The sequence below is a fragment of the Spinacia oleracea genome, chromosome 2 (assembly GCF_020520425.1).
Source record: "Spinacia oleracea cultivar Varoflay chromosome 2, BTI_SOV_V1, whole genome shotgun sequence".
NCBI lineage: Eukaryota > Viridiplantae > Streptophyta > Magnoliopsida > Caryophyllales > Amaranthaceae > Spinacia > Spinacia oleracea.
This window is the reverse complement of record NC_079488.1, coordinates 88,927,166-88,949,665: the sequence shown is the minus strand read 5'-3', so window position 1 is coordinate 88,949,665 and position 22,500 is coordinate 88,927,166. Positions and strand designations below refer to the sequence as shown.

Genomic DNA, 22,500 nt, shown 5'->3' with positions numbered 1-22,500 from the left:
TAAAATGGTTACTCCGTATATAAATTGATAAGAAGTATTTTAGTTTTCTCAAAACTCTATCTATTTACCTTTTAATCTTTAAGTAATATAAAGTGAATTTTATCTTTTTAACATATTTATCTATTTACTACGTAGTATATTTTTAAAATAGTTAATATCGGATTTTATGACTGGACTTTCCTACGTGGCGCTCCGAAATCTCTCCAAAAAACTCCCCTTTATATATATATATATATATATATATATATATATATATATATATATTTTGTTGACTTTAGAGTTTTTTTTAATTATCAAAGGTATAACGGATTATTCTTATAGGACACCAACAGTAAGATTACTAAAATGCCCTTAGATCTCTTGTATAATAGAGATTCAATATGACTATATCCTTATTTGTTGTACTCAAACAACCAGCAGTTAACAGCGGAAGTATTCACGAATACTTATATACAAAGTGCTAATTCAATCAACTAGTTAAAATTGCTAATTCCGCTAACCACTAATCACAGAACGAATCCATTGTATTTACTCCGTACTTCCTTCACATTTTGGCGGTAAAAGTGATTGAAATTGCGAGAACGGTGACATATGGCGAACCGCTTTATCAGTGAGATGGGTCTTCCCAAGTCGATCGCCAACGTTTTCGCAGCCCGCAATGTCAAAACCGCCAAAGTGAGTTCATCAGAATCATATTTACAGTGTTGAATTTTTAATTTGTACTAAAATTTCTTAGAAACCTCAATTTCTGCTTAATTTTTTTTGCAATATTTTATGATTTAGGGTTTGAGTTAGTTCAGACATTTTACTTAAATTTGTGATTAGATGATTTGATGGATTATCATGGATAGGTTAGTTCTCATATACATTTTCAATCGTTTTGTTCATAATTTGCGACATCTGCTAGTTTATTGTGATTGGGAAACTCGATCAATTGTTTATGGGTATATACAACAACAACAGCACCAACAAAGCCTTAGTCCCAAAATAGGTATATGTTGTTGATATTTTAATAGACATGGGCATTCGAATTGAGAACAAAAGACCGAGGGGATTGTATTAAGGCGATTGAAGCTGATAGTTTTGATCTATGTATTTGGCCATTTGGGTAGTGCTAATATAAGTAATTTTGGTACTCATGTCACTAGCTCTGTTCTCTTCGTCTAGTCTGGTCTGGTCTGATTTTTCATTTTACTGGTCTGGTCTGATTCATGCTATGCTGGTCTGGTCTGGTTCATGCTGGTCTGGTCTGGTCTGGTCTGATTCATGCTGGTCTGGTCTGATCTGGTCTGATCTGGTCTGTCCTGGTCTGAACATAAATAATAAATAATAAATATAAATTATGTAATAATTAAAAATTAATTTTTAATAATTGATGACTACTTAATAAAAGTTAACTAATACCTAAGTTTTAATAATGAATAATTAACAATTGTTATTTATTAATTTTTTTTTGTTTTTGTTGAGGGGAGTTGTTATTTATTAATTATTGATTAATAATTACTAATTAAAAATTAAAAATTGGTAACTATTAATTAATAATTAATATATATTTATTATTAATTAAATATTATTAATAATTAATAATTAATTATTAATTTATAATATTATTAATTATTAATAATAAATTTTTTTAATTATTAAAATTATAATTATAATTATAATTAAAATAATAATAATAAATAATTAAAAATTCCTGGTCTGATCTGGTCTGGTCTGAATGTTGTTGGTCTGGTATGGTCTGGTCTGGTCTGATTTAATAAGATATTAAGATCTGATTCAATAAGTAACAATGACAAGGTGAAGAGAACATGGCCTAATTTATGTTACCATTCCGAAAGAATATAATGAAAGTAAAACCTAGTACTTCGTCTAAAATTTACAGGGTATATAGCAGAGAGAACCAGGTGTGTGGAATAATGTGGGACCCAACTTTATAGAAACAATAGAGAGATAGGTATAAAGTATGCACATGAGTTGGTAGTGTGGGCCCATGAGAGAGATAGAGGGAAAACAAGTTGGAAAATTTTCCGTTTAAGCAATGGGGAAAACTTAAAGGGACATCCAAAAAAGAATATGGGGCAATCTTTTAGGGACGGAGGTAGTAAAGTTTACCATAAAGAAACTAGGTACTCAATCTGGGACATCCAAAAGAGAAATTGGGGAAGTAAACTGGGATAGAGTGAGTAAAAGAAAGAAAAAACCATTCTTCAAAATAGGGGCAAATGCTCTGATTTCCCTCTATTTTAAGTCTCCTTTCATCCATGAAAATTGGAGGTTGGAAAAATAAATATGCTGCTTGAGGATCTCTTTCCTTATTATCTGTACGACCTAAGCTTTGAAAAACAAAATTCCCTTGTTAGAAATTTCTTTTCAGAGGTTTGATGGCTAGAAAATTTGTTTGTTCTAGGATGCACTTTCGCTAACAGAATTTGAGTTGATGGAGTTATTGGATGTGGGGCTGGCAGAGGTGACATCCGCAGTTGCATACATCAGTGAAATGGTCTGCCCTCCCTTTGAAACTGTAAGGCTGTGACCCTAGTCCATCAGTTATTGCTGTTTAAATCATGCTTATGAATTCCTTTTGAAATTTGTCTTCTAGGCACTATCGCTTTTGGAGCAACGAGTTCAAAATGAGCACTTGGCTGGCCATCTTCCCACAAGATTAAAGGGTTTAGACAAGGCCTTGTGTGGTGGGATTCCATTTGGTGTTGTGACTGAGCTGGTTGGTCCAGCAGGGATTGGAAAAACCCAAGTATGTCAAACACAATAATATTCCTTATGTGTCTATATGATGTGATTCTTACTTCCGAGAATAGGAGATGATATTTCATGTATGCTTGTGCACTTGAGTTCTTATGTGAATGTTTCTGCTACAAACTGTCCTAGTATAATGCTATTTTATGTATGCTCGTGAGTTTTTGAGTTCTTGTGCACTTGAGTTCTTATGTGAATGTTTTATTAACATTTTCTGATCATAATCTTATATTATGGCCACTTGACCGTTCAATTCGTCTTATAAGCTACTTTTTTAACAACATTTTTTTCATAATTTGTATTGGTAGTGAATACTTCCTCCTTTTTTTTATTTGCACCATTTGGGCGGGCACAAACATTAAAAAAGGAAGTAAATGTCAAGAATGCCCACGTGATAACAGACAAATTAGGTAGAAAATGTTAGGTATTAATGGTAAATATAAAATATACTTGGTGTATGAACACAACAAAAAGCATTTGAATGCATACCATAAAAGGAATTGGTACAAGTAATATGTAACTTCCAAAAAAGCAAAATGGTGCAAGTAAAAAATACCGGAGGAAGTATAATATTTAGAAGACAAATGTCCAAGTTTGGCTGGAGAAAGACTCAACTCGGAAAGGGGTATATTAAGTTTGGCTGTGGAGAAAGACTCAACTCGGAAAGGGGTATGTTATCAACTGACGATTATACTATGAAATAATCAATGGAAGAATTAGAGAAAGAAGACGATAATTTTGATGAATATTCTGGAAAAATAAAACTATCGATTTATAGATATAAGCTTTCGACTTTAAATGGTTCACTCCCAAATGCTAAACAAAACTAAGATAAAAATTCAATATTCTAGATGCTTTTCTCTTTGCCTACTCTCCTATTCTCATTTCCCCCTACTAAGAGTACTAACCAACTATCTTCCTCCTCAACCTACCCAGTGCCGGGGCAATAATTACCCCCCAACAATGAGGCCCTCCGCAATTTCTCAAAATGGGGCCCTCAATTCATTACTTCACAACAACAACAACAACAACAACAAAGCCTTAGTCCCAAAATGATTTGGGGTCGGCTAACATGAATCGTCGTATGAGATCGTCATTGTCACCGATCAAACCAGAAAGGAGCAGGAAGTAAAAAGAATAAAACAAGGAAGAGAAAGTGAAATTAATGAAAGTAGGATAAGAGAAAAAACGTATATATATTATAGAAGAAATATTGTAAGAGATAATAAAAAATAAGTAAATTTAAAATAAATGAATAAGTAAAATAAGTACATTTCAAAATAGCATGTGAAATTAAAAAAAAACAAAAATTTGAAAGGATTTTAAAAATAAAATAAAAGTAAAAATAAAAATAAAGAGAATTAGAAACATTGAAGTTGTATAAGTCAAATGAAGTCATCAATGTATATTCTCTCCCTCCACTATGTCCTATCCAACGCCATATTTTCCTCAATTCCAAGAAAGCTCATATCGTGCTCAATCACCTTCCTCCAAGTTTTATTAGGTCTTCCCCTACCCCTTGCAATTCTATCCCTTTGCCACCCTTCTATCCTCCTAACCGGGGCATCATTTGATCTTCTGCTTACATGTCCAAACCATCTTAAACGATTTTCCATCATCTTAAACTCAATTGGCGCAACCCCTACTTTCTTCCTAATAGTCTCATTCCTTAAACGATCCTTTCTTGTATGCCCACACATCCAACGTAACATGCGCATCTCCACCACATTCATCTTGTGCACGTGACAACGTTTCACTGCCCAGCATTCCGTGCCGCATAATAAAGCCGATCGAATTGCCGTGCGGTAAAATTTTCCCTTCAATCTTTGGGGCATGCCTGAATCACATAGGAACCCCGTGACACCTTTCCACTTCAACCAACCTGCCTCAATTCATTACTTTAACAAAAAAAAAATCAAATTTTATTAAACAAAAAACCTTCCCTTGAAAAAATTTGTCAAAATGATAAACATAAGAAAAAAAAAACACTAATGAATCACTTAAAAGTGTAGCTGTCCTTGCATGTTTTGTAGCAAAATCATCAATAACGGCCTCAACATTGACTTCGTCCAAAAGATCAGATTCAATTGCCATCAAAGCGAGTCCATTTAGTCTTTTTTGCAACATAGTTGTTCTTAAATACGACTTCAACAACTTCAACTTCGTTTTGCAGAAGCAACAGTTACGGGAATAGTTAATAGGATCCTGTATGCATAAACACATTTGAGAAGCAATTAAATCGTTTTAAAAAATTTAATAAATCGATTGCTCTCATTTTCTCTTTGGGTACAAGCTCTCTAAATAAATTTAACTCAACAAATAAATAATTTCCACTAATATCAGATACCTCACCTTTCTTAAGAGCACCTTCAAAATGATAACAACAAGATTTGAATTTTAATGTCATCCATTGACTGCAAATTATCAGAATTGAACAAAAAAACCAAAGATATTCTCATATGATTCATATTGTTCAAACCTTTTTTCCAAGGATGCAATAGATTGATCCACAATGTATATAAAGTATTCGATTCTAAATGATTCCTCGGGAGATTATGATGTTCCTTCACCATCAATTTCGTCAAAATGTCTTTTTCTATTTACTATACGCCTTTGAGGAAACACTGGTCAATTCTAAGTTCAGTAGCTAACTTTTTTGCAGTATCCATGGCATTTGAAAAACCATTATCTCTGTATTTTTTAAAAAAGGAAATCAACCCTTTTATCTCGCTGATGGTAGTATCAATTAGCATATCTTGTGACTGTAAATGTTTGCTTACCAAGTTCACAGCATACAAAATTTTATACTCCCTCCGTCCCAGATTAGTTGTTACACTTTCCTTTTTCGTCCGTCCCAGATTAGTTGTTACACTTCTAAATTAGGAATGACCCCACAATTATTATATTGTCTCTCTCTTCCCACTAACTTTTTTTTGTCCCCACACCCTCTCTCATTCAATTAAAAAAATACCCCACTAACTCCTATCACATCTACTTTTTCAATAAAATAACAATTGATAACCAAACAACCACTTATCACCTAAAACTTTGTGTAAAGGTAAGTGTAACGACTATTTTGGGACGGAGGGAGTACCAAATAATTGTAGCAAGCAAAAATCCAAAACTACCCAACTCATTCTTTGCTAAAGATCTAGCTTCACTTTGTAGTTTGTGGTCATTGTCAGCATCATCAGCTACCTCAGCTACTTCAAATAATGCTTCACGTATATCATCAACTTGAAATCTTATTGCTTTAATACTTTCAACACGACTTTCTCATCGGGTGGAAGACAATGATTTAAGAGTTAAACCTTTCACATTTTCTTTTAAAATATGCTATCTCTTTATAGAATTAACAAATATGGTATAAATGCGTTGGACTATTCCGAAAAAATCTCTTGCTTTTGATAACACATTTACAATGTCATATAAAACTAAATTAAGACTATGACAACCACATGGACTATAGAAAGCTCTGGGATTTATATCCAAGAGTCTCTTTTGTGCACCTTAATGTTTACCTTTCATGTCAGACCCATATCCTTGACCCCTAACATTATCTATTTCAAGATCGTGAGTTTTCAACACATTTTCATACACTTGAAAAAGTCCTAGACCAGTTGTATTATTAACATGTAAAAACTCAATAAAAAATTCTTGAACTTTGTAAGAATTTGAACATTCATCAACACACCTCAAAATTAAAGTCATTTGCTCTTGATGGCTAATATCAGGTGTACAGTCCAACATCACAGAAAAATATTATGCTCCTTTTATTTGCTTGATAATAACATTTCCAATTTCAGAAGCAAGTAGGAGTATTAACTCATTTTGAATATCATGATTCATGACTGAGATAATGATGATGAATCTTTCCACTATTAATACGATGAACATGCTCAATAATCACAAGATCAAACTCAGCCAACATTTCAATCAAACCTAAAAAATTTCCATTGCTACTTTGATATAACCTTTCGTTTTTTCCACGAAATGCGAGGTTATTTTTACCAAGATACTTCACAACGGCAATAATTCTAATGATTAAGTTTTTCCAATGCTCCTTTTCTTTCCCAAATTGCTCTTGAGCGACTTTGTTAATTGTTTCATTATTTTGTAATCTATGTCTTAGTTCACACCAAATTGTCATATTCAAAACATGATCAACACTTGTTTCATGTTCTTTAAGTCTAACACAAATATGTGACCAATCATTATAGCCTTCATTAACTAAATTACCTTTTCCGATACCGTTTTTGAAATTTTCACAACAAAAACAAAATACTTTGTCAAGTTCTTTTGAATAAACAAGTCAATCTCTATCACAAGTTTCACCATTGGGCAAATATCGAGTATATAAAATTGAAGAGAATCTCCTAAACAATTTGTCTTTAGGGCCTTATACTATGGTTAAGTCTCTTTTAGGACCATTGACTGCCGAAATATCAATCGATTTCTGATCAAGAGCTTCCCATATTCTTGGATCATATATATCAACAAAAACAAACTCGTTTTCTACAACATTTTGATTAATATTATCTGAATTTTGTTCTACATTGTGCAGAGTTGTCTAAATTATCCGGATTCGCCCTATTAGTGTCATCATTCACATATCCATGTTCAAAATTTTCATTATCAACATTCTCATTAACATCATTCTCATCAACATCATTCTCATCAACATCATTCTCATCGACAACATTCTCATTAACAACATTAACGAGGTTTTCACTTGATTGGGGCTTCTTTAAAAAATACTTATCTAAAGCTCCTTTTTGAGAAATTTCCAACTGTTCTTCTTTCCTTTTTTAGTGTGTTTTTCATGTCCGTATGGATAACTTCGAACCATCTTAAATACAAAATGAAAATATGAACATTAAATAAATAAGATAGGAGAAAGGAAAAATATCACCAACAAAAGACAAGGATTGTAGCAACAAGCCAACAATCAGATTAATGTTTGAATGTAAGAATTTGATTGTCGATCGACTCGATTGATTCCCGGGATCTTTAGGTGTAATCCATTAATCTACCTCTATAACAAAAAACCAAAATTTCAAATAATTAATTACAATTTCAAAATCAATATTGCCTAATCAATTAATCAAAATACAAAGAGACTATAAAAACTTACAGAATAGTAAAGGATGATGTTGATTCCGTACTCCGTAGCACTGTGAAATTTTCCCAATTATTGTACCCAAAAGAAAATTGGATTTTTAGGAATCAAGCTTGTATTTTTATTTGTGAAAATTGAAGAACTTTTTTTTATATATAGGGAAATTAGGGTGAGAAATAACGGTTTAATAATCAATTTCATTGTAACATTGAAGATTAATCCGTTGAAAACGAGATTTGATAACGATTTGAAGGAAGAAATTAAATTGGAGATGAAAGGTTTTTTTGAAAGTTGGATGAGAATAGGGAAGAAGGGATGAATTTGTGTTTCCCAGTAATTGACTAATCGGTAATCCCAACTGATTGCATTGTAATCTCCGCGGAAATTAAAAACAAAAAGAAATAAAAAAAAAGCTCAATCAAAGTACAACTGTCAAGCTCCAGAAATAAAGCAAAATGCGATTTTTAATGCCAAGGGGATTCGAACCCAGACCTTTTGTATATTAGCATGTTACCTTAACCAATGCTCCACATTAGTTTTTATGTACATTTAGAAAACTGTTTACAATATATTTGAAATTAAAATTTGGGGGCCCTGTTCCGTCGCTCACCCCGCTCCGCCCTTGTCGACAATAGCGAGGGTCGATCGGGACGCTTATGAGCGTACAACAGACACAAGCGGGAGCGGTGCGAGAATGTATCTGTTTTCGAAAAACTTTGTTGAGTCTCGGAAAGTTTAAGAACGAGCGACATCACAATATCTATAAAGGCTTACAACAACGCGAGTAATTATGCAAAGACAACTTCTAATGAGAGGTATTGGTCCATACCCCTCATAAAGGGTTATTTTGAATTATCTTTAAACTTTCGGTGAACGCTGGATTGACAGAATCATAATAATTCTATTGAATGCCTAGGAAACCATTAGAAAGGTCCTAGAAAGCAATAGATAAGCAAAATCAAGTAAAGGAAGGTTGAGTTCTAACATTTGGGGAAATATCTGACTGGTTTGTGTTTAAAATGCAGTTTTGTCTGAAACTGGCATTGTTGGCTTCTCTTCCAACAAGTTATGGTGGCTTAGATGGTCAAGTTATTTACATTGATGTGGAGTCCAAGTTCAGTTCACGAAGGTAGTTTGATAAGATCTCCTTTTAGGGGTATCTTTCCTTTGATCAGTAGTTGCCAGGTTCTGTTTAGAATAGTAACTAGTGTGTGGCCCGGGCGATGCCCCGGTTTATACATAGAATAGTTAAATTTTTAGATTTTTCTTGAGCTAAATATTTGACAATATACATGTATACGATAAAGTGAAAAGGATCCATTAAATTTGTCAACTACACAGGCACATTACGTCATTTATCATACCATCTAATTTTTCAGTTAGATCATCTTATAATTAGTGTAATTAATTTTCTAGTTGAACTATGTGTTTCAAATTAATAAACACCAAATTAGATATATGCAGCCATGCAAGACATTTTTATAGTTGCTGCTTATGAGACTTTATGACATCATGTTTCTTTGTTTGTCCTAATTCTTTAATTGTTAACTTTTTTCAAAAATAATCCATAGAAAATAAAAAGTCACATAAAAAGTTAGTTATTTTAGACTTCATGTTAACATTTATTTATAAATTAATGTGAAGAGATAAAACACAATTGGTGGTTGGTTAAGATGGTAATGAGTATTGTCATCCACATTTGAGGTCTAGAGTTCGAATCTCATTGTAATGATTTTTGGTTGTCCATAACATAACATACCACTTGATGAGTGAATGATGTGGCGCAAAGAAAAGAGTTCTACGTGGCACATCGACTTTTTTCACAACGCCTTTTAATATATTAGTATAGATTCCTTTTGAGGGAAGCACTCACTCTAAATTTTTATTAGTAAGAAATGCAGCTTCCTGTATGGCTATTAAACTTAGAACACTCTTTAAGAAAACGTGAGGTTTAATTGAGTAGTCTTGCAAATGTTGCGACAAATTTCATATGAGGTTTTCAAACAGGAATTTTATAACTTATCCACATGTACTATATTCACCTTCTTTTTTGTTGTGTAATATTTTCAGGATGATAGAAATTGGATCAAAAAGTTTTCCTGAAGTATTTTATCGTGAAGGGATGGCGAAGGAGGTGAAATGGTTGGCCGCTTACGTATTATAGATATCGGCGTTAGTGAAGAGTTAGTGTTAATTTATTATATATTGTCCCCAGATGGCAGGTAGAATTCTGGTGTTGCAGCCTTCATCACTTCCTGAATTTACTGATAGGTAATTTGCTGAATTCGTTTTGGACCAATTACTGCAAATATGTAACTTCCTTTTTCGCTGGACTTGCTTCCCTGGTGGTGATTAGAGTTCTTCCTACTATTGCATTTAGGCTGGTTAAAATGATCTGAATATAGATAGGCGACAATAGAAGTATTGGTTTGTTGGATCTTATGCCAAAACTCACATAACGTGCTCTGAAATACAATTTCAGCTTGTCATTCGTTAAGGTTAACAAAAGGAATTATTGACTGTTTGGGGTTATTTGTTAGATATTAGCAGGATGCCTATTTTCTCTTTCCAAAAAATTTCCCTTTTTCTTTTGATGACCATAATTGTAATTGAAATATCAAAGTTCAAGGGAGTTATTTTTTTTCCTTTTTTTTTTTAATGTGTGTGTGAGTGGGGTGGGGGTTACAGAATCATGAGTTTATTATTGCTTCCAGCCGTAATTTGGCAGGAGATGGCGAAAATCATGGGATGCTGATAGAGCATTACTCCCTTGCAAAGCGTCGATACTGTCATGTGGAACAACTTGACTTCAGCTTCTGCAAGTTGTATTCCTTATTGTAAAGAATTCAGGTCTTAAAAACATTGCTGCGAGTGATTTCGAATGCTTGTATTTAGTATTTTCTATAGCTGTTGACTTCCACTCCAATCAGTTTTATGCATCTTCTGCTTTAAAAGAAGTACTAACTACATATAAATCAGTTTATATCTGTTAAATCTCATCTGCATACTCAGTAAAGATTCTCTTGCTCCATATTATGCTTTTATTAATATACAACAATGATTGACTAGTGGGTTAAGCATCTGTTTCCCAGCTTGCAGCAAATTAAGGTTTTACTGCTTCAGAATAAATTGAAGTTGCTTATAATTGACAGCATGGCTGCTCTTGTTTCTGGGTGAGTCTTCTTTACTTTATTGCGCGTCTTTTTCCTCTGTAAGTTAACACTGTTTACTGTTTAGGGCATATGAATTATGAATTCCTTTAGATTTCACCTTAAATTCCTCTTACTTTTGTTTCTTTGGGGGGGGGGGGGGGGGGGACCGTACAGATGTTACATTCCTTAGGTCTGAAGGGGACTGTTGAATATTGTTAGTGGTACAAACTTGTCAACATGCATACTTTTTGGTTAATGATGTCCATGATAGAAGATAAATGATTATAATGACATCAGGGATTGAAAGAGAAGGAACGTCAACCTCTTATGCATTGCATTAGAATCATAGTGGTTTTTTTTCTACTTTTTGCGAACTGCTCAAGGACTTCATGCACCTTGAGTTGTATAGCAAGTTAACACTGTTTAGCGCATATAAATGATGAAGTTCATTTAGATACACCTCAAATTCCTCTTATTGTTTATGTGTGTGTGTGTGTGTGGGGGGGGGGGGGGGTGTCCAGGGGATGTACGGATGTCACGTTCCTTAGTTCTGAAAGGGACTGTTGAATTTTGTTAGTGGTACCAACTTGTCAACATGCATACTTTTTAGTTAGATGTCCATGGTAGAAGAGAAATGATAATTGTGACGTTAGGGAATGAAAGAGAAGGGACTTAAACCCTTATGCATTGCATTAGAATGATGGCGGTTTTTTATACTTTTTGTTGTCATTTATTGGAAGTGAGCTGAGGATGAAGGAGACTGTATATAATTTAAACTAATTTTGTAACCTATTCCTTGCAGATCCATAGGTTCTGTGATATATATATATATATATATATATATAGTCTTCCGCTGACTAATATCCCATCGCTAGAAAGCCCGTATTTTGTAATGCTAAAATGCTGAATTCGTAGCAAGGACTTGACTTTACCTGCCATAGTATTGCTCCGCACTTACTCAAAGTATATATATATATATATATATATATATATATATATATATATATATATATATATATATATATATATATATATATATATATATATATATATATATATAAATTTATGTACATGCCCTTTTTCTTTCATGACTCTGGTACAAAACTAGTTTTGGGCAAAGTTAGGTTTAAGGTTTTAAAATATAGGGAAGTCTCATGGAAGGATGTAGTTAAATAAAGAAATTGTAGAAGGTATTATATTTATTGAACTTTCCATAATTAGTAATTTTAACATGTGTGTTTTGAAGAATACTGAATAAATTGGAGAAACACAAGAGGGAGAATGGAAGATAAATTATTTTTTAAAGAATTAATATGGAAATGACATTTGTAACAAAAGATCTTGATATAAAATAGTTTTCTTGGTGATTGATTAAAAATTTAAAGGTAAATGTATTTTGAGGTTTTGAATAATGATGGTTCTAGCTTTGAGAAAAATTTCAGCAGACAATTCATTTCATCAGCTTTTAGTGATGAGGTGTTATTTCCTAGATGGCTTGCAGTGTGGACGTACTTATATCAACTATTTTGGATGAAGAGACCTTTTGAGACATAGGAGATTATGAGAAGGCCTCTGTAATGAATAGCAAAGTGAAAGAGGTAGTGTAGGCAATGCATAATTAGTTGTTAGAATGAGCTTGAAGAAGGAAGTCGGTTATTTAGACTTAGAACTGCTATATAAAAAGGAGATCAATGAGAGAGAAAGCATGAAGAAAATTGTTGAGTCATTTTATTTATTTTGGGAGTGTCCATCCACTTGAAGGACTGAGTTTGTTGCTCATTTGGTGATTTAATTGGATCGAATCACGATCAACTATCAGTTTTCCCTATTTCTCTTCTTTATTTGTACAAATCTGATTTTTCCCGTCGTGAAAGCAAGTTGTTTTGAAGAAATGTTTGTCATGGTGGGTGGCGAGGCAAGAAAAGGTGGGATGGAGAAAATTCTGGTGATCTTTACCATCCAATAAAATTGCAGCAAGTAAAATAAGTTAGAATTTACCATCAATGTATTAAAATTCTCAAGGCGTATCAAGGATTCAAGGGGATTCAGAGTGTCCTGGGCCTGCGACTGTGTGCCTCGGTGCGCCTCACTTTGAATGAGGCGTGTCAAATGAGCAGTAAAAAAATTAAAACTGTTGTGCGCCTCAGGTTTGTCTCTTTCAAATGCCTAGGCGCGCTTTTTAAAAACCGGTTACAACTCTAATACTTCGTTGAATTTATTGCTAAAGTGACTAGGTAGCTACAACTTGCTGTTATTACTTGGCATAGAGTAAAATTTGTTCTAATGCCTAAAAAGATATTCACACATAGTCAATAATTTTCGCATAGAGGATATACTTCCATTTTCTGCATTACCTGTCTGGCACTTTAGCACCCTATGGGCACTTATTTTGTCTTTGCCAAGAAATTCAATGTGTCATGAATATCTACAAATCTACAATGTATTAGAAACAGGAATATTTGGTCTTTCTGGTCTCAACTCTCAAGTCATATTATAAGGAGAATGCCATATCAAGAAGTAGACTTGTGATCAAAATGCTTGAAAAAATAGGGCCACCTATACCAGTTGATTGCTTGTTTGTGGTGCATTTTCTTTTATGCAGTTTAGCGTTAATATAGTTATATTTGTTGTAGGGAATTTGAGCAGACTAATAATCCTAGACAGCATCCACTTGCTTGGCACATCTCTTTCATCAAGTAAAATTTTCTTGTCTATTACCTTATTTCTGGACGTCCTCTTCTACAGGTGTTTAAAATGCTAAAAGTTACATTTTCCATTTGACGTACAGGTCACTAGCAGAGCTTTCACGAATACCAATAATTGTGACAAACCAAGTTAGATCACAAACCCACGGTGACTCGCTGTTTTCTTTCCAACATACGGTTGGTGCCAATTGTAAGTTATTTTTCTGAAACGTTTTTGGAGTCTCCATTATCCCTTTTTTTGGGAACGATTTCTTTGGTAAATGAGGATCACCAAATGAGCCTGCAACAAATGCAATTTGCATCAAAGTAACCTTAAAAGCAGAATGGTTATCATTACTTAACGATAAAAAAAGTAATTTGTAATCCACCAACAAATTACCGGTTAAAAGATCTCCACGTAACATGTAGACTGATCAATATTCACTAAACTAAACAATAAGATTCCTTTGTCAACAAGTCTCGATTAGTTGATCAAGTGGGATTTAGAAATATATTTGTATTATATCCACCTCCTACCCTACTCACATGCAACTATAAGCATGTGAGAAACTCTCACTAGCAACAAGATACAGTAATCTCTCTGTTGTTCTTTGATAATGTGATCAAAAGCATTGCTACCATAAAATAGTTGGATGGAATGGAAACGAAGTTTAGATCATAGTTTGAGAAGTGATTGCAAACTCAACTTTGCACATAATGACGTCTGAAAGGTTTGTGCAAATGACTCAAGTCATTAAAAGAACCCAAAGACAAGGAGAGGCTTTCGGGCATGATTTTGCTGAAGTGGTAGTAAATTAACATACTCCGGGCACTGGAATGGTTTTGAAGAGGGATTCTTTGTTTTACATTGAGCTTAAAGAACTAGTCCATTTAGTCTGAAAGATTTATTCATGAACGATGATAAAAGTAGAGAATGTGATCAACTGATCATAGTAACAAAAACATGTTTGAGGGGCAGGCATCATAAAAGTGAACACTGGGCGCAACAGTCTTCAGCGGGTGCAAGGAGTTACACGCTTTGCACGACTGCTAACAAGGCGCAAGTGAGGTGTCTTAGCCGCCTCCTTGCTTACTGAAGTGTCATAAAGAAAAATAAAATAAAATAATAAGAGTTATGTGACATCAGGAAGGCTTCTCTCTGTTTCTTATATTTGTGTACCGCCCTTTCCCGTCTTCATTCTTAGTTAGGGTTAGGGCTCTGCCACCATGAGATCCTCGGACCTGGGAATTACTTAAACAAGATCCTAATAATAGGAAAAGTTTAAAGTTTGTCAAATCGTAACTGAAATTCTAAGAAAGGATCATTCTGTTTAAAACATGTGGTTGGAATATTTGACACTTTATTATAATCAAATGCATCTAATGTTCCAAGCATGTGATAACCGACTGAGGTCTTTTACGCCGAAAAAGAAAATGGCGAAGGATGAAAGTGAAGTATTTCTAAAAATGGCAATCATGGATTTAATGTTTATGATGATGAAGAAAAAGTTGTGTTGAAGTGAAGTTAACGTGGTCAAGTGAGCTAAAAAGGAATTCCTTTGTTCCTGTCCTAAATGTGACTCAAGTAAGCAGAGAGGAGTAATTGGCAGGTTTTGGAACTCTAACAAAGTATGCTAGTCTTGGAGTTCCAAAACCTGTCAAAAATTTAACTCCTTCCAACACTTCCAAGAAAGCTTCAAGCATGCACAATATAACAATATTTTCCATAACTCCACAAGGAGGTAAGACCAGGTGCAAAAAGTTTCAGTTGCCTAAAAGATATGGTAAACCTTCTTCTAAAAAGCATTCCAAGGAGTTCTGTGTTTATGGAATCCATAGATGTCTCTGAGATCAGGGACGATGCTAATATGTTATTTCCAATGCTCGATGACATGGTAGAATAAGTTGTAGAGGAATATGAGGCTTAAGGTGTGACAGAGTACAAATTTATGTTAAAGCGGGTAAGAAGTACTATTCTTTCTGAAAGTACTTCTAGAGTTGTAGTTACCTATCTAGAACTTATTGCCTTCTTTTTGTTTCTACAAATGTTTAGGAATGTTGTTGGAAACCAAAATAGAATCATATATTTTTGAACTCCAAGTGAAGCTATTGTATTGTTCTTATGTTAAGAGGAATACTGCAAAATTTCTAAGAATGTCCATGAACATAAGTTGGAAATTTTCCAAGAGTTAAGACTGCTTTTGAACAGACTTAACAAAGCCATGTTGGTTTTGTGAACATGATGATTAGGCTTACTTTGTACTTTGTAGAAAACCAGGATAGAGTCTCGTACATCTCAATTCACAAGTCCAACTTATAGGCTTATACAGTCCATATGACTCCATAATAACCAAAATGTTTCATTAATGCCAATTCTAAGGGCTCTTGGTCCAAAAGTGCTTCTCGTTACATGAACCTTTGAAAATATGTTTGTAATCCAAATATCTCATCTCATCTCATCCCAAATTAATTCTAAACTAGGCCTAAGTCTAGGTTCAAAGTAGCGTGTCATGCCTATGCAATGCTTAAATTATGATTAATGAGTAATTAATGAAATTACTAAGATTACAAAATTGTCTGCTTAGTGTTGTATTGTTTGTTGGTCTCCGATACAGATCTGGGTCAATGAAAGGCTGGATAGTGGACTGTGAGCCATAGAAAATGTGTTCTGATATTGAGCACCCTTGAATTCAGGTTTAGTAAATGCATCACTTCTCACTTAATGTATGTTGTTTTTAATGAATGTCATTGTACATATACCGTGAATGAATTATATAGAAGAAATTCCTTTGCTCTTCCAAAGGAATGAAAAAGCTAGTTCCTTAAGCTAGAATATGGAGATGGGAAAATGAGGATTAATCATTAATGTATATATCCCATTCAAACTCCCTAATTAGTTTAAATTCATCTTTACGGATTAACAAAAAAGAAAAGAAAAAAACAACTTGTAAACAGTGCAGTCGTCAATTTATCCAACAGAAATAAGAGGTAATTTTCACGTAAAACATTAAATGTCAAGCTATTGCAATTTACATCTATATGGATGCATTTTTCTGCACATAGAGAGTTCTTGTAAAGTATAATCTCTAGCACTCATCCAGTTCCCTACTGCTCAGTTAATATTCATAGCCATTATTTATGTGCAGCACAGATGCAGAGCAGACCAGACAATCCTTCAAGATTTGACTCTCATCTGATTGCTGCTTTAGGGATTCACTGGGCACATGCTGTAAGCATAAGGCTTATCCTTGAAGTGAGATCAGGTAGGAATGAAATTCATTGGTGTATTGTACTCTGAATTAATGTCGTTGGCTACTTTCGGGGTAATAAATCACAGAATTTAGGATTTATGTAGGATATCTTTTTAGAAAGATAATAAGTGATTTGCTACTGCTCATTTGTTAGTAGCATATTTACTTTTTAGGACTTTAGAATGTTTTCATTAGTTGTCATTGCTTTGAAGACCCTTTTGTTTTTGTAGGTGTTAGTCAGGGTTGTCTTATGAGGGACCTTCTCAGTAAATTAATTTTCATAATATTTAATTTTCATAATATTTGAAAGTTTGTGGAGCAATGAAGGAGGCAGGGAGCTGTACACTTGAAGGCGATTGTATATGGGAGGTTATTTGTTAAAGACTTGAAAAAGGTTTATTGTGGTGTGCGTGCATACCTCCAAAAGTCCAACGTTAAAGAGAAAACTTTAGGAGACAAGTATTAGATTAGAACTAGCATTGTTATATACTTATTGGTCAAAATGTTGGGAATTTAGGGAGGATGATATTAGAAAGATGGGTGTAGCAAAAATGTGTTTGTTGAGATGGATGTCCGGATGTATGGGGCCCCTTAAGGGATAAGTTAGGAATTAAGATATTTGAAGAAAGGTTAGATTTGTGGATATTGAGGATAAATTGAGGGATAGCTGGTTTGGGCATGTGAAGTGGCAACCAGAAAAACTCCTGTAAGCAGAGTAGAGAGTTGGGGTAGTGGGGAATTTAAAAGAACTTGTGAGAGGCCAAAGATGGAGGGAGTTAACAATGATATGTAGTAATTGGGTTTACATGAGCATATTTGTCGACGAACATCAAAAATAAAATCTTGGTTCATGTAGCTGACCTATCATATTAGTATTAAGGCTCATATTAGTATTAAGGCTCTGATATACTACCTCCGTTTCATAAAGATCTTTATGGTTACTATTTGTACAAATATTAAGAAAAAAATGGCAAAGTTGGTTGAATATACTCCCTCCGTCCCAGATTACTTTGTTACACTTTCTTTTTTCGTCTGTCCCAGATTAGTTGTTACACTTCTAAATTAGGAATGACCCCACAATTATTATATTGTCTCTCTCTTCCCACTAAATTTTATTTTGTCCCCACACCCTCTCTCAATCAATTAAAAAATAAGTGATTTCCTTCAATATTGCATAAAGATCCAATAATTCACAAAATACGTTACTTTCTAAGTTAATTCCCACCATACCGTCCACGTCAGCAAGGGAGAAAGAGAAGCATTTTTTTTTTCCGGTTCAGCGTTGAACCGCCATCTGAGATAGCGGTTTTGTTTTAAAGCAAACCGCCATCTTAGATGGCGGTTCAATGTTATAAACTTGCTTTAAAACAAAACCGCTATCTCAGATGGTGGTTTGCTTTAAAACATAACGGGGGTTTTGGAGGCTCACTGTAAGTTTTGATTTAGGGAATATCTAAACCGCTATCTGAGATAGCGGTTTACTTATGTCAACCGCTACCTGAGATAGCGGTTTAGTGCCGCTTTGTTAAAAAAAAAAAAAAACCCCGGTTTTAATGCTGACGTGGACGGTATGGTGAGAAACTGAGAATTAAGTTAGAAAGTGGCGCATTTTGGGAATTTGACGTTCTTTAAGCAATATTGAAGGAAATCGCTCTAAAAAAATACTCTATTAACTCCTATCACATCTACTTTTTCAATAAAATAATACTTCCTCCGTCTCTTTTTGTTTTTTACGTTTTCCTTTTTGGGTATTTCAAAATGTTCTTTACATTTCTTTTTATATTATCACATAAATAACTTAGTATTCTATCAAAATTTGTGTCCAATCATTATTTTAACCAATCAAATTCATTGGGTAATTTAATCTCTCACACTTTTCCATTGGGACATTAAATTTTTCTCATTTCCCAATATCAGAATTTTGATAAAAGTGAAAACATTATAAATAAACGTAATTTATCTCGTTTAAATAAAAAAATTGAGGGATTTCAATGCAAATTAATTATTCGTTAAAACGCGTGAAAAATACCAAACGTAAAAAACAAAAAGAGACGGAGGGAGTAATTGATAACCAAACAACCACTTATCACCTAAAACTTTGTGCAAAGGTAAGTGTAACGAGTAATTTGGTATGGAATGAGTAATAAAATATGGATAAAGTAAGAGAAATGTGTAAAAAAGTGGGTGGATGTAAGAAAAAAATGAAAAAAGTAAGAGAAAGTGAGTAGAAAATTGTAAATATTGTGGGATTGTAAAGTAGTAAATTTTCATGTCCAAAAATAGAATAAAACAAAGTGTAAAGAACGTTATGAAACGGACAAATAGAATATTAACATTGTGTTTCATTCCATTGTCATTATTATTAAATTTTCCCTTCCAGTTGTTTGATATTTTAGATGTGTATGAGTTGAAGAGATTTCTTGTAGGCTTAAGATTGGACATGCAGGGAATAAACCTGTTAGAAGTATATATTTTCTTCAAATCGAAAGTAAGATCGTAGTGAAATGCACTATTCATAAGCCAGCCTGGATAAAATCAGAAGGTGCATAGGTACAGCCAGTATTTCTTAAGAAAAGAAATGGGGAGCCTCGCAAGCTTACTAAGCGTAAAAGGGCTTGGCAAAATTTTGGAGCTCACTCTCTATTACATAAATTTAATGACTAGCTACTATTCCACTAATTGCTGGAAAGCTAACTTAAACATGCTTCATAAGGAGGAAAAGGTTGCTAACATGGTGGTTCCAAAAGAAGAAAGAAAAAACACGGCTAAGGTGAGATTTCATGTTTTGAAAAATGAACAAGAGAGAGGATATAGGTCCCTGAAATGCCCTAAACCTTGTTTTATGCATCTGCAAGGCTAATAGTCAAGTTGTATAGAGCAAGAGTCAAAATTGGTGAATTTATGGGCAAAAATGATATTGTTTATGACATTGGAGTTAATGTCAACTATGCTTGAAAGTATATACCAATATAGGGGATAGATGTTGGGTGTTGGATCACATCCGATAAAATGATGATAATCATACCATATTTGTCACCTGGTAGAAAGAAAGAACAGGGGGTGATTAGTGGCTAAGGAAAAACCTGACATAAGACAGTCAGTAAAATTTTCAAATTTTCTTGTTATCCTCCAATGCTGTCTTTAAGCCTTTTATTGTCAATAAATAGTCTCCAAATGCAGTCCTAAATTACGTGCCATGGAGTGTGGTTTGAGTATGAATTCAAGTCTTCAACTAGCTTGGGAATAATTGAGGCACATAGCAACTAACAAGGACAATACTATATAGGTGTTGCTATTCATCTTTACTATTTTGCTGTCTTGATGTGCCATTCAGATGTCCACAAAAGTGTTCCAATTCATCTTTGCTATTTTTCTGTCTTTCAGATGTCCACAAACAGACTCTTACCTACAGCGGTGAAGAATTCCTTCATTGAATTATTTTTGACATGCACTAGCTCTCATTGTAGAGACCCCAAAATTGTTAATACAAGAGCTGGAGAGAAAAAGGGTGAAATGCTATTTCTGGTTAGGTAATTTACCATTAGCCATGACGAGAAAATAAGGACAAATAGAATAGTAGGAGAAAGGAAGCTGCTGCGAGAAAGAGTGGTTTTTTTCATAGGAAGAGAGGAAAGTATGAGATGGAGGAGTGCAAGGAGGAAGCCATTACTGTTTTGTGATATTCAGGAATAATAGTTGTCAGATTATAACCTATGAGCAGGTTCTGACAAGGAAAATCAGGACACATACCGAGAGAACGTGGGAGGTAGAGAGTAAGAGAGGAGAGAAGGCGGGTGAGCAGATTGAAAGGATTATGCTTTCTTTGGGAAAATATTGGGGTTTTCCCATAAATGATGTAACATAATTATATACTTGGATTTAATTTTTACATTGCATTATATATGTAGGTCACTACACAATTCCTCCGTCCCTAAATAATACACCACATTAATTTTTTTTTTTCAGGAATTTAATTTAATTTAAACACGATGAATATCCCTTTGTCTTTTAACTTTCTGCATCTCCATCATGATATGTTGTCCTTCTTGGAATTCTGTTAATGATATCATTAAGGGTAACATGTGAAAGTTCAAATTCTTTCTAAAATTTGAAAGTGGCCTACTATCTTGTGAGTTGTGACAAGCTAAAATAAAAATGAATCATATAGGAATGGAGGTAGTAACATAGCGCATTTCAAATATGTAAAATAATTCCTTAGTTCTTAGGTAAATATTATGTTATTGTTAATGGGAGTTAAAGATGGTAAAACTATGTAAATGTATCCCTTTCACTTACCATCTAGGATCTCTTTGTCTATCCTTTCCAAAACCTGCCTTTAAAAGGGTATAAAAACTTTCTCATGTCTAAGATGTCCTACTCTCATCTTCTTTGGTCTTGTTGCAGGTCAAAGATACTTGAAGATTGCAAAATCTCCAATTTCTCCACCTCTGCAATTTTGTTTCGAAATTACTGCTTCTGGGATTTCCTTATTAAGTGATGATGGTGTTGAAGTCTCAGGGCCACAAATAAATGCAATACACTCCCATGGTTAGTTACTTACGCTTAGACATCTGCCTCTCAAGTTTGCGGTTTCAAGTTTTTCATGAACAAATTTTCTTGCATACGAGTAGTAATTTATAGAGTAATTGATGGAGTACTTCGTATGTTACTGACAATGGTGTTTTGGGGATCCCACTAAATCTTTTCACGTTTCTGCCCTTTTACAGCTTTGTTTTACTTGTGAATGGGAAGAATAGATAATGAACCTTGTCTGTAATTTCAGGTCACAGTGCCATCATTCATTGCAGCGACACTTGTTAGTGGATTTCTGTAGATCAAAACAATGACATTTGATCAGTAAATGGGCAAACTGAAACGTTTCTTGTTCTACAATTCTGATGCCTCAGGTTGTTCTTAATTTTACTGGCTAATTAGGTGACTGTGCTGAAGATAGATTCTAGAGTAATATTTTACTGATGTGATTTAGATGTATCTCTTTTTCTTATGTTAACTGTATATGCTCTCAGTCCAAGTTCTCGTTTGTATATATCCAAGCCCCTGTTATCCATTGGTTGAATTACCAGACTCGTGATAATAATGGAGGTCAGTGACACACACATTGGTTACGAAAAGCTCTGGTGATAGGCCAAAATTTTTCCAGCAACAGATTTTTTTAGTTCTTGTATTGTTCATACCTTCTATAACCCTCTTTTGCCTACCAAACTGGTAAACTAGGACTCGAATTCTTTGAAACTGAAAATCAATATCGTTTGACAATAAAGTGTAAATTACTTGTTTATTTTATTTTAATTGTCAAAAAAAACTGTTCCGGTATTGGAATCGGGTGGTGTGGTCGGGCTTCAAGATCTTGAGCGTGGAGTGAGTTCCTGCAAAGTAAACCCCGAGCCTGGGGGAGGTTCCTCGGATCGGGGCCTCCGACGCCCAACATTATTTTTCAGTAGACAATATAGAGAGAGTAGAGTGTGAGAGTGGAGAAGTCCTCTTTACCTTCCCCATAAATGAGTATTTATAGGGGT

The 22,500-nt window shown here is 34.1% G+C and overlaps 1 protein-coding gene across 12 annotated transcripts; it reads left to right on the top strand.

Moving 5' to 3' along the window:
- Positions 1 to 390: 390 nt before the first annotated feature.
- On the top strand, positions 391 to 22,262 carry LOC110793268 (DNA repair protein RAD51 homolog 2). 12 transcript variants are annotated; one of them, XR_008928209.1, is made up of 12 exons: positions 391 to 675; positions 2,411 to 2,524; positions 2,603 to 2,755; positions 8,902 to 9,005; positions 9,947 to 10,010; positions 10,092 to 10,147; positions 10,969 to 11,049; positions 13,662 to 13,724; positions 13,817 to 13,910; positions 16,328 to 16,406; positions 16,864 to 16,975; positions 21,368 to 21,385. XR_008928209.1 is itself a non-coding variant. In XM_056837250.1 (12 exons), the coding sequence occupies exons 1-12, from the start codon at positions 592 to 594 to the stop codon at positions 21,782 to 21,784; spliced, it is 1,107 nt and encodes a 368-aa protein (XP_056693228.1). In that variant the 5' UTR covers positions 392 to 591; the 3' UTR covers positions 21,785 to 22,262. The 12 variants fall into 12 exon arrangements, 6 of the variants coding, with proteins under 6 accessions (XP_021853819.1, XP_056693231.1, XP_056693230.1 ...); XR_002534659.2 differs by having other exon boundaries at positions 13,817 to 13,923; XM_056837250.1 differs by lacking the exon at positions 16,328 to 16,406 and adding an exon at positions 21,747 to 22,262 and having other exon boundaries at positions 392 to 675; positions 21,368 to 21,511.
- The last annotated feature ends 238 nt before the right edge of the window (positions 22,263 to 22,500 follow it).